The sequence below is a fragment of the Pseudonaja textilis genome, chromosome 2 (genome assembly GCF_049901715.1).
Source record: "Pseudonaja textilis isolate UNSWEBS1 chromosome 2, rPseTex1.2, whole genome shotgun sequence".
Taxonomy (NCBI): Eukaryota; Metazoa; Chordata; class Lepidosauria; order Squamata; family Elapidae; genus Pseudonaja; species Pseudonaja textilis.
Window position 1 is genome coordinate 10,672,438 of NC_141991.1, and position 13,557 is coordinate 10,685,994.

Genomic DNA, 13,557 nt, shown 5'->3' on the forward strand with positions numbered 1-13,557 from the left:
TGGATTTCTTGCTTTGCAGCCATGGTGCTCACAGCATTGGGCTGCACTATTTGCAGAGAGAGGCTGCTTGAAGTAGGTGTGTGTTCATATGTGTGATCACTTTGCTCTGAGACTTGCCAGAAATATGGGAGTGTATGGGGAAATTTGGAACAATAATGGGGCAGTCTGAACAGCAAGCTGCCTGTGTGATCTCTGTACCATGCTCCAGGTCATCGCATATGTATATGTACATGGGTGGGAATCAACTGGTATTATTACCGGTTCAAAAAGAGTGCATTTGCACTAAATAATGAAGTCTTATGAGCCTAAGAAACTACTTCACGATCAGATACCAAGTTTTATCATTAAATGTTCCTTAGTATTTAGATCAGGTCTCAGAATGATAATGTAGCACTTGGGGACGAAGATGCAGGCCAGCAGGCCAGCACCAGAAGCCAAGATGGAGAAGACCTGCACGGCCACCATGTATTTCCCTTTGGTGCTCAAGTAGGTGGGCAGGAAGGAGATCCAGACACTGCAGAAGACCAACATGCTGAAGGTGATCAATTTGGCTTCATTGAATGCACCAGGAAGGTTCCGGGCAAGGAAAGCCACCGTGAAGCAAATAGCAGCAAGGAAACCCATGTAGCTAAGAACAATATAAAACATGGTGACAGAGCCTTCATTACATTGAAGGATGATCACTCCTGGTTGGGAGTGCAGGTCAGAATCAGGAAATGGAGGAGAAACTCCCAACCAGATTGCACAAATTACAATTTTTCCAGCACAACCAGAAAGGATGATGGAGTTGGCCAGGATCTTCCCCAACCATCTCCTCACCCTGTTCCCCGGTTTCGTGGCCAGGAAGGCCAGTACTACCGTGATTGTTTTGGCTAAAACACAAGACACAGCTACTGAGAAGACGATGCTGAACACCGTTTGTCGGAAAAGGCAGGTGGCTTTCCTTGGTCGGCCAATGAAGAAAAAGGAGGACAAGAAGCAAAGAAAGAGGGAGACCAAGAGGATGTAGGAGAGGTCACGGTTGTTGGCTTTGACAATGGGAGTTTCTCTGTATTTAAGGAAGATGACTAAAACAAAGCCTGTTGTTAGAAACAAGAGTACAGCAAAGAAGACCAGGATGATGCCCAGATGTTCTTCATAGGACAGGAAGGTTATTCTTTTGGGGATACATTGGACTCTGTCACCAGTTGGATATTTATCGTCTGGGCACTTGGTGCATTTTTCAGTGTCTGAGAAGAGAGTAAGCAATATTATTTTTATAGTTTCTCATTTCACCTTATAAGAAAGATCTTCTTTGGATGACAGCTGATACTGAGAGACAGGAAAGCCATGGTAATTGGTAAACTGAAATATATAGACATATATTATCTTATAAACAATAAATAAATAAAACCCAAAATAATCGATGCCACAATCACCCTTCCTTGAGGCAATCTACATTGTTGTAATCTGGCATTGACCTCACTTCATCCCAATGTCTGGAAGAACAACCTCCAGAGCTTTAGGAGGGTGGGCGGCCTGTTGCGTTTCAATGGGGAGGGTGTTCAATTTGGCAGGACCTGCGACAAAAAGAAACAAAAGGCAAGCTTTTGAGGATCCACATAGTGGCAATGTTTTAGTTTCTGGTTCTGAACCTAGTTTAGTCACTCAATGGGATAGCCACACATTCTGAGGGCTTCCTTGATGTCCTTTAATTCTTTTTCTTTCCCTCTTTGCTGGTAGGTAAACCTTCAGCCTGGGGGTGTAGGATTCTGATAACTCCCATGCTGTGCTCCAGTGAGTAGTGAGAATCAAAATTTAAATATTGATCACTGTATGTGGGTTTTCGGTAAACTTCAATATTAAGTCTTTTGTTTGCTCTTGTTCATTGAACCCAAACACTCTTCCTACTCTCCCAAGTAGATCTTTCTCTTATCATCTTAATCAATATTGACTGACTGATATATCTTTTGGCCTCTAAGATAAAATTGGTTTGGATGAGCAAAACACATTGACCTGGAACCATTCCTCACCTTTCAAAGGATTTAGGTGGTAAACATGGAAATAAACTTTCAACCTGACAAGTAGAAAAGATGCTTCCTTTAGCACAATTCATCTTGCCTATTCCACTATGTTCTTCCATCCCTTCCTGCCTTATTCTTCAAGGTCTTATTCCTCCCATTATGGAATAAATTGGACATGAGGAAAATAGCAATGAAGAATAAAATAGTTAAGTTCACACGTATGTTTTAACATGAACTTGGATGAAATGATCTAGTTGAATCCAATGCCTTTTCCTCTGGTATAACATACCTTCCTGTGTGGAGATGGTCCCCTCTGGACAAGGAATACAATCATAGCAGCAAATTGGTTCTTCTTTCCGAGCCCTTTTCACAAATCCAGGGTGACAATTGTCCACACATTGGGACTGAGGCAGAGACTAAGCAGAAAAACAAAATTCATTCCAAAAGATCTGTCAAATTTTTATTTATTAGACTGATTGGAATAAAATGAAACTCTGCTTAAGGAAGAAACTTCTGAATAATACAGGGGAAACTCGAAAAAGTAGAATGTTGTGCAAATGTTCATTTATTTCAGGAATGCAACATAAAAAGATGAACCTAATATATGAGATAGACTCATTACATGCAAAGCAAGATAGTTCAAGCCGTGATGTGTCATAATTGTGATGATTGTGGCTTACGGCTCATGAAAACCCAAAATCCACAATCTCAGAAAATTAGAATATTACATGCAATCAATAAAACAAGGATTTTACATAGAACAACATTGGACCTCTGAAAAGTATAAGCATGCATATGTACTGAGTACTTGGTTTGGGCCCCTTTTGCAGCAATTACTGCCTCAATGTGGCGTGGCATGGAAGCTATCAGCCTGTTGCACTGATGAGGTGTTATGGAACATCAGGATGCTTCAATAGCGGCCTTCAGCTCTTCTGCATTATTCAGTCTCATGTCTCTCATCTTTCTCTTGGCAATGCCCCATAGATTCTTTATGGGGTTCAGGTCAGGTGAGTTCGCTGGCCAATCAAGCACAGTAATCCCACGGTCATTGAACCAGGTTTTGGTGCTTTTGGCAGTGTGGAGAGGTGCCAAGTTCTGCTGGAAAATGAAGTCAGCATCTCCATGAGGCTCATCTGCAGAAGGAAGCATGAAGTGCTCCAAAATCTTCTCGTAGATGGCTGCATTACCCTGGATGTAATGAAGCACAGCGGACCAACACCAGCAGAGGACATGGTTCCCCAAATCAACACAGACTGTGGAAACTTCACACTGGACTTCAAGCATCTTGCAGTGTGTTCCTCTCCATTCTTCCTCCAGACTCTGGATCCTTGGTTTCCAAATGAGATGCAAAAGTTGCTCTCATCAGAAAAGAGGACTTTGGCACTGAGCAACAGAGCAGTTCTGTTTTTCTTTAGCTCAGATAAGACCTTTCTGACGTTGTTTGTTGTTCATTGAAGCCCATGTCCAGGATCTGTCTGTGTGTGGTCGCTCTTCATGCACTGACACCAGCCTCAGTCCACTCCCAGTGAAAGTCCCCAACACTTTTGAATGGCCTTTTCCTGACAATCCTCTCCAGGCTGCGGTCATCCCTGCTGCTTGTGCACCTTTTTCTTCCACACTTTTCCCTTCCACATCACTTTCTATTAATGTGCTTTGATACAGCACTTTGGGAACATCCAACTTCTTTTGCAATTACCTTTTCAGGCTTTCCCTCTTTATGGAGGGTGTCAATGATGGTTTTCTGCACAACTGTCAGGTCAGCAATCTTTCCCATGATTGTTATTCCAACTGAACCAGACTGAGAAACCATTTAAAGGCCCACGAACGCTTTGCAGGTGTCATGGCTTAATTAGCTGATTAGAGTGGGACACTTTGAGCCTAGAATATCGAACCATTTCACAATATTCTAATTTTCTGAGATTTTGGATTTGGGGTTTTCATAAGCTGTAAGCCATAATCATTACAATTATGACACATCACAGCTTCAACTATCTTGCTTTGCATGTACTGAGTCTATCTCATATGTTAGGTTCACCATTTTACGTAGCATTCCTGAAATAAATGAACGTTCGCACGATATTCTAATTTTTCGAGTTTCACCTGTAGATCAGGAAAATATAAAATATTGCAAAGCCACTCCCCTTTGAAAATAATCCATATAATCCACATACTAGGGCTGTCAATTTCAAATGAGGTATTATTTAGTTATATCTGTACATATTTATTTTCAATTCATATAGCTGCCACAGAGAAAAGTTTCCAATATTTTCAATCACCTTGTTGAGCAACTTTATCCGTGAAAGAGCATCTTGCTTGATAATAAGCCTCTGTCTTTCCAAACTCCCCACTTGTTCTTTGATGGGATCCCCCTTGGGGAAAAGCAACCAACTGACGATATTCAGATCTGCTGCTAGATTTCCATTTTGGTCCAAGTACAATTTTTCCCAAGAAAAATTGTAAAACTCATTCTTCTCCAGAAAGGGATGGAACTAGAATTGAAACATCCAGGTATTTTGAAAGCAACTTGAAACATCCTAAAGGGAGGAGCAATTTTAAAGCTGAGCCAGTGAACAAGAGATGTTCAATCCCTCCCCCTTCATTATTTGCCTAAATAGCAATAGCACTTAGACTTATATATCACTTCACAGTGCTTTTACAACCCTACTTAAGTGTTTTATAGAATCAGCATATTGCCCCCCAACAATCTGGGTACCCATTTACCAACCTTGGAAGGATGCAAGGCTGAGTCAACCTTGAGTTGGTCAAGATCAAACTCCTGGCACTGAACAGTGAGTTAGCCAGCAATACTTGCACTCTAACCTTTGTGCCACCATGGCTAAATGCAAAGACTGAGCAGCCATCAGTCTGAAAAGCTTTAATTGGATTCCTGCAGTGAGGAGGGGTTGGGCTAAATGCTCCCAGGTTTGGTTGAAATTTATTAATGTAAAGTTCTATCATGCTAATTACAAACCTATAAATACAGGAATTTATTTACAATGTATACATTTTATATTCTTTTATAATAGCAGTGTTTAATATCCAAATATAATTGTCACAGTGCTAGCTCTTTGGAATATGATCTTGTGAGCTAAATCTGGCCTCAGCTTGACCAAACCTATTGGTGTTTGGAAGAACAAGTAAGTTGAAATGGTTCCCCTACATCAGCTTTGGATTATTTTTTCTAAATAGGAACTAGGTTTGATGGATCCTTGTCAGGACCGCATACCTGCCATGGTTCTAGCCTTGGTGCCTCTAATCTCTCTTTCTCCTTCATTTTTCTCCTCCTAGATATTGAGGAATAGGCAACATTCAAAACATGGGCCAAAGTCTTAAAAACACTGTAAAAACGGTGCTCATTTTTTATCTGAATTCTGTCCTTTTTCTCTTGCATGTCCAGTGATGCTACCTGGGTGCATCGTCTCTGGCCCTTGACAGAAAGGACATGCTTTGAAAAAGAACAGCGAAAACACTGATCTTCAAATTTGGAATCCTGAAAAAGACTGGGTTGAAAGGCATCATCATTTGGCCATTTTTTTTCCTGAAAATCAAAGGTCCAAATGCTATGGATGTATTTGAAAAGTGTCTGCCTTGGAATTGTCAATTTCTCCATGATTGTGGTGATGCAGACTTTCCCTTCAATGGGTCCTGACAAACCTTCAATTACTATATGGATATGGCGAAATCTATCAACAATGGAAACAAATTCTATGAAGTGAACAAAGACATTGACTTTCCTCCATTTAGAGATGGCATCCCTGAGATGTTCTGTAGGTCTAGTCATTGGGAAATGTTGTGATATAACGACACAGATTCCATTTCTGACAAGCATTGGAGTGAAAGTTCTCGTGAAATTCTCTCCCTCCTCTGTGTCTGTTGAAAAGAGACCAATCAAAGTCCATCTAAAATGGAGGAGGAGTTGGACAATTCCTGGATACTGGATCCCATTTTTGGGGAGCATCTGATGGAAAAATGGAATTTGACTTTTATCACTCAGAGCCTCTGAAACAATTCCATAACTGATCTGAAGAAACGAGGAAGAATGGTATATTATATTTAGATCAGATCAAGTCCAAAATGTAAGCTTTTAATACATCCAATGTGGTTCTCATGAACACCTTAGAATAGTTTGTTGTTATTAATCCTGAAGCCATATCAAGAATACCAAATGCAGAATATTAGCTAGATTGAATATAATCATTGGCCTAATCTGGGGTCTAAGATACTGTCCTTTCTCATTTCTATTAAAATTAACATTCAGACAATAGACATTTATGTATTCTATCTCTAAAGATTCCCCTCGCACATACGTGCTAGTCATTTCTGGCTCTAGGGGGTGGTGCTCATCTCCATTAGAAGGCTGAAGAGCCAGGTCTGTCCAAAGACATCTCCATGGTCAGGTGGCTGGCATAACTAAATGCAGAAAGTGCACAGAACACTGCTATGTTCCCACCAATGTGATCCCTATTTATCTACTTGGATTTTTACATGTTTCCGAACTGCTAGGTTGTCAGGAACTGGGACAAGTAATAGTAGTTCACTCTGATACGCAGTGCTAGGGATTCAAACCACCAAACTGCTGACCTTTCTGATCGACAACCTCAGTATCTTAGTCATTGAGCCACCATGTTCCCTTCTATCTCTATACCACTGCAAATGCAAATTAGTTCATTTTAGACATTTGTTTAAATAGAAGAGAATAAAATAGAATTTTTCATTGGCCAAGTGTGATTGGACACACCAGGAATTTGTATTTGGCCCTTGTGCTCCCAGTGTACATAAAGAAAAAATAAAATACATTCATCAAGAATCATGATACAACACTTAGTGATAGTCATAGTTTACTAATAAGCAATCAAATAATACTAGGAGACAAATAAAACAATATAAATTGTAAAGATACAAGCAATACAGTTATAGTCATTAGAGGGAAGAGACAGGTAATAGGAAGGATGAGAAGAAGAATAGTACTAGTGTTACTAAATAATTTGAGGGTGTTGTTGGAATTAGTTTGTAAGGCATCCAGAAAGAAGCTTTGAAATTCAGCTGCCATAGCTGTTTTGCAGAGTGATGGCATTCAGGAAAAAAACCTCTCCATATTTGGGGAAAACTTTTCATATTTAACATTGTGTCCAGCTGCTCAAGTTTTGCTCGAGTAAATGTTTAGGCCTCTTCCCATTGTGGATCCTAATCCCTAGCGATAACCATGGCCATGGTGAAAAGCAGCTCATGAATTCCATAGAAAAGATATGATTGAATCGATTACCCACCCACCACTACCCTGCTTACTTTACCAGATAGAGAAACACAAAAACAAACCTGTGGGACTTTGTAGGTGCCTACTAATGTTGACATCTGAATGGAGATGTCATCAGGAGATCCATCAAGAACAGCCATGAGGTTGTCCTTCTTGCCACAGCTGTAGTTGGGAACATTGGCTTCTCCAGTTGAGAGTATGTTTAGCAAGGCATCTGAAGTGCCAAGGCTGTTCATATAGTTGTCCTGGATGTTGTAGCCAAGTGTGAGATTGTACAGGAGCTGAGAATTCTTGTTGATTTGTTGAATGGCAAAAATAAACCTTTCTGTTAAATCTAAATATAAAACATAATTATGGAAGAGAAAAATTGATTACAATGAATATAAATGGACTGAATTCAGCTGTTAAGAGAAGGAAGACTTTCCATAAATTAATGAAATTAAAGTTTGACATAATTTGTTTACAAAAGTTCATATTAAAAAGCAACATGAACAATTGTTATTACAACCAAAATTAGGGAAATTGTTTACCCTTTGACACAATCCAAGAAAAGAGGGGTGGTTTTATATATTAAAGAGGCCATACCAGCAAAAATGATTTATACAGATGATGATGGGAGAATATTAATGGTAGAAATAATGGACAATAATAGAAAGATACTTTTGACTGCAATTTATGCCCGAATGATAAACAGGAAGAATTCTATAGAAAATTACATACTAAGATTGCTGAACTTGACTATGCTAATACAATTATGATGGGAGACTTTAACGGAATTGTGGATAATAAACTTGATTATATCGCAACAGCAGTAAAGCATAACAGAAAAACTCTTCCTAAATCCTTTTTAAAATGATAGATGAATTAACTTTAAAAGACATATGGAGAGAAAGAAATAATAAATCTAAGCAATTTACGTTTTATTCAAATAGGCATTTATCATGGTCCAGACTGGATATGATTTGGATTTCAACAGATTTAATGTCTAGTATTCAAGAAGTTAATATTGAAACAAGCACTTGGGCTGACCATAACCCATTGACAATTAAATGGAAGGGACAAAGGAAAAGATCGAGATGGACATTAAATAATACTATCTTAAAGGATAAGGAATTCATACAATGGATGGAGAAAGAATTGGCCTTTTTCTTTAAAGAGAATAGAAAAGAAGACACCTCAACACAGAATGTTTGGGATACAATGAAGGCCTATGTCAGAGGCTTGATAATAGACTATACAAGAAAAAGAATATTAGGAAAAGGCAAACTCTTAAAGCCTTGGATGACGAATATAAGAGACTTGAAAAAGAGCTACAGAAAACGCCACACAGAAAAGATGTCAAACTGAAACTGGATATAACTAAACATAAAATGGACTTAATAGAGAAAGAAGAACTGGCACAGAAAATTAGGAATGCTAAACAGAATTATTTTGAGGATGCAAATAAGCCAGGTAGATGGCTAGCATATAAATTGAGAAAGGAGAAAGAGTCGAGGAAAATACTGCAGTTAATAGATGACCAAGGTAAAACTTGTTATGGCAGCAAAGAAAAAAAAGAAATTATTTATGATTTTTATAAACATTTGTATAAGAAAGAAGACATTGATGAGGAGAAAGTTAAACAATACTTGCAGAATGTAAATTTACCTAAGATACCTAAAGAGATTGAAGAAATGCTAGAAAGCAATATAACAATGATGGAGTTAAGCCAAGCACTTAAGAAACAAAATAATGGAAAGGCACCGACTTCCTGTAGAATTTTATAAAACTTTTCAAGAATTACTTTGTATTCCACTGCTAGAAGTTATGAATGAAGTCATGGTAAAAAAGATAATTCCTAAAACATGGTCAGAGGCTTATATTACACTTATTCCAAAAGAGGAGGCGGACCTACTTCAAATCAAGAATTATAGACCGATTTCCTTATTAAATGCAGACTATAAAATTTTTCTTCAATATTAGCAGAAAGACTTAAAAAGTATTTGAATAACTTTATCCACCCAGATCAAAATGGGTTTCTGCCAAAACGACAAATTAGAGATAATATGAGAGTAATTTTAGACACTTTGGAATACTATGAGGCGCACCCTGAAAAGCAAATGGCTTTGATATTTTTAGATGCTCAAAAGGCATTTGATAATGTAAATTGGAGGTTTATGGTACTCCTAATGGAACAGATGGGCTTTGCTAGAAGATTTATTCAAGCAATAGAAGCAATTTATAATGAACAAACAGCTAAGGTAATGATGGAAGGAGAATATACAGATTCTATTAATATAAGAAAAGGTACAAGACAAGGTTGTCCTCTTTCGCCTTTGTTATTTGTATTGACTTTGGAAGTGTTGAATAGAAATATCAGAGAAGATAAAACTATAAAAGGAATGAAAATCAAAAAGGAGGAATTCAAACTACAAGCTTTTGCAGATGACCTAGTCTTTATTTTGGAAGATCCTATAGAAACAGCCTCGAAGCTGTTGGAAAAGATAGAGGCCTATGGGGAGGTGGCTGGTCTGAAAATAAATAAAGATAAAACAAAGATTTTGTCAAAGAACATGTTGCTGAAACAAAGAGAAGAGCTGGCAGAACTGTTAAAAATCCAAGTTACAAACAAGGTTAAGTATCTGGGGATATATTTGACATCAAGATGTAGTACATTGAAGGAGAATAATTATATTAAACTTAAACAACAGATAGCTCAAGATTTGAAAAAATGGGAAAATTTACAATTGTCATTAATAGGAAGGATTTCAACAATCAAGATGAACATTTTACCCAGAGTCTTATTTTTGTTTCAAACAATACCAATTAGGCTTGGAAAAGAATATTTTGAGGATTTAAATAAAATTGTTTTGAAGTATATATGGCAAGGCAAGAAAGCAAGAATAAAGTTAAAGCTTTTACAGGATGCTAGATTTAGAGGAGGGTTTGGTCTGCCTAATTGGGAGTTGTACTACCAAGCTGCAAATTTGATGTGGGTTAAAGAATGGATAACATTAAGGAAAACCAGATTGTTGACATTAGAAGGTCATGACTTGCTGTTGGGCTGGCATGCTTTTTTATGGTACAAGGGAACCAAAACACAGGGGTATTTTAGAAGACATTATATACGGGAGTCTCTGTGGTTAAATTGGGAGAAGACAAAAAGACAGTGTTATTTGAAAATTCCAGTTTGGTTATCGACGATAGAAGCGTTCTCCTATCCTATAATCTATAAAAAGGAACAAACAGTTAACTATGGGGAATTATTAGATGAAAAGGGTGAACTTAAATCGATACAAAAACTGGAAGAACAAGGTATACAGATGAATTGGTTTTCATATTTGCAAATACATTCAAAGTATTATGAGGATTCCAAAGCAGAGGGATTTTATGATAAGCAAACTGACTTGGACAAGATTTTGATGGGTACTGATGAAAAGGTGATTAAAAAACTGTATGGTTATTTATTGCAAATTAAGCTTGAGGAAGAACAAGTTAAAGAAACTATGATTGCATGGGGGAGGAACTTTGGATATGGGATTGATTTAGAGAAATGGCAGAAATTATGGTCGCAAAATTATAAAATGACAATGTCTACAGCCTATAAAGAAAATTTGTATAAGATGTTTTACAGGTGGCATTTCCCCCCGACAAGGATAGCAAGAATGTTCAAGAACAAATCCGAAAAATGCTGGAAGTGTCATCAGAAACCTGGTTCATACTACCATATGTGGTGGACTTGTGAGGATGCTAGAAAATATTGGACTAAAATCCACATGTGGCTGGAAAAAATGACAAAGAAGCATATAGACTTGAAACCGGAGTTTTTTCTATTGGGAATCCTACCAGATACTTATAGTAAAGAGCTGAAATATTTGATTGTAAATGTATTGACTGCTGCTAGGATTGTATTTGCAAAAAATTGGAAAAATGAGAAAATTCCATTGCAAGAAGAAGTTGTAAAGAAAATTTTGGAATGTGCTGAGATGAGTAGATTGACTTTTGAAATTAGAGAGCAAGAAGATAAACAATTTTATTTAGTTTGGGATCTTTTCTATCAATGGTTGAATGATGAAATATTAAAATATAAAAGTTAGATAATAAGGAATAATATTGAATTTATTTTCCCTTTCTTTTTATTGTTGTTTGATACTATATTTATATAATAGTTTTTCTGTTTCTTTCTTTTTCTTATTTGGGATAGAATTGGTATGATTATAAGATTTGTTTTAGAATAAAATATTTAAAATATAGTTATCTCACAAAGGCATGATCGAATAAAAGTTTAGTCAATTTTTTTTCCTTTTTTTTAATAGTGATACTATGATTTATAAATTTGTATTGATAAGAGTATTATATAAGGTAATTGTAATTGTGACTATGAGGTGAATGCACAAAACTGATGGACCAACCGACTTACTGTGTGTACAAAAATATGGGGGAGCTGATATTTTTATGTTTTGTAGTTGTGTTTTGTATGTTAAAAAACAATAAAAAATTTAAAAAAAAAATAATGTCCTGGGTGGCTTGCATGATATGCCTAGGGTATGCCCGTTGTCTGATTCTCACAGGCACCTTCATTGGTGCTTCTTCCACTAAAATAGGAGGGTGGTGGGCAGCAAAGCCAGAGGGGTTGTCCTCTGACCACAACCGAGGAACATTAAACTGCTTCCAGTTATCCTCACGCCCCTTTCCAATGTCCCTGGCGACCATGAGCCGCCATCCCTCTTCTAGGGGTACGGACAGGTTTACTTTCCCGTACTCCATTTTCATGGTCCCATCCTCCTCAAAAGAGATCTGTGCCCTAAGTTTGCACAGTAGATCCCTTCCCAATAATGGAATAGGGCAGTCGGGCATATACACAAACTGATGTGTTATGGCCTGTCCCTTCAGTGTGCATACAAGGGGTTCTAGAAAGGGATGTTGCAGTATGCTTCCGGTTGCACCCTGGATGCTGATAGTCTGCTGGGATGCCTGGGCCAAGGGCTGAGTCAGAACCGACTGGGTTGCTCCAGTATCAACCAGGAAAGTTACAGGTTTGCCTCCAATATTTAGCCTGACCATACGTTCTGAGAGGCGTTCTGAACCTGGTCGGCCTCGATCCCATTCTTCAACCTCTGCCAAACCTATTAAGGGAGCTCTCCCTAAACCTCTCCTATTATCTTGCCTTCCCTGGCCCCTTTCCAGGGGTCTTCTTAGGCCATTTTCCACTACAAAGCTGAGGTTCCTTGGAAGAGGGCCACCTCTGCCTTCTGGCCTTTCATCCTTGTTCCTTTCAGGACACTCCCCTTTTCAGTGTCCTTGTTTCTTACAATAGGCACACTGGTTGCATCCTAACTCTGTCCTGTCACCCCTCGGCAGACTATTTCCTCTGCCCCTTGGTGGGTTGAGTCCCCTGACTCTTGGTGTCCACATCATGGATGCTGCCATTAGCTCGGCTTTTCGTTGCATTTTTTGATTCTACCTCCTTTCCTCCTCCTTATCCCTATTAGCAAAGACCTTTCTGGCCACCTCCATGAATTCACTCATGGGTTTCCCAAGAGCTCCCTCAAGTCTCTGCAATTTACGCCTTATGTCCAGTGTGCTCTGGGAGATCAACGCCATAGTCAGCATTCAAGCATTCTCTGGGTCTAGTGGGTCAATAGGGGTATACATGCGGTATGCATCAACCAAACGCGTATAAAATGCTTCTGGACTCTCAGCAGGTTCCTGTAACACCAGAGAGGGTTTGGACAGGTTGCCCTGCAAGTCGGACGGCTTGCACTATCAACAACTGATAGTCTCAGAGCTTTTCCTTTCCCTCGTTCTTGTAGAGATCCCAGTCTGGATCACTAGATGGGTACTTTTCCTCCATAAGTTCTGTAATGGAGTGATTGAATCTAACGTCAGGCTTCAGTATTTTGGTAATACTGTATTCCTAATCTTTTGCCTTTCCTTTGGATTAAACAGGGTCCCCATAAGCTGTTGGAGGTCTAGCCAGTTGGGGTTGTGGGCATCCACTATTGTTTTCACTAAATCAGCTATCTCTGTGGGCTTTTCACTAAATGGGCCATAATGTAGCTTCCAGTTCAATAGGTCTGAGGTGGTAAAGGGCACATGTTGAAATAAGTGAGAGTGTGGCTGATTCAGCAGGATTCTTGGGGTTTATTACTAGTTGATCCACCCGCCTAAGAGGAGCCATGAGAGAAGCCTGTTCTGTCTTTGCCCTGGTCCTAGCAGCTACCGACTCGGTCCCACATGAGGGGCCTGGGATTGCCAGCAGCTCCTTGGGGGGGTGTTATCCCTGAATCCCTGGAAGTAGAGGGGAGGGAGTCAGGCCAT

The 13,557-nt window shown here is 38.8% G+C and overlaps 1 protein-coding gene across 1 annotated transcript; it reads right to left on the reverse strand.

Moving 5' to 3' along the window:
- Window positions 1–324: 324 nt before the first annotated feature.
- LOC148126706 (vomeronasal type-2 receptor 26-like) lies at window positions 325–12,009 on the reverse strand. The gene is made up of 4 exons (XM_087923114.1): window positions 11,922–12,009; window positions 7,320–7,591; window positions 2,293–2,419; window positions 325–1,229 (listed from the first exon to the last, which is right to left on the reverse strand). Exons 1-4 carry the CDS (start codon window positions 12,007–12,009, stop codon window positions 325–327), a joined length of 1,392 nt encoding a protein of 463 aa, XP_087779240.1.
- Between the last annotated feature and the right edge of the window lie 1,548 nt (window positions 12,010–13,557).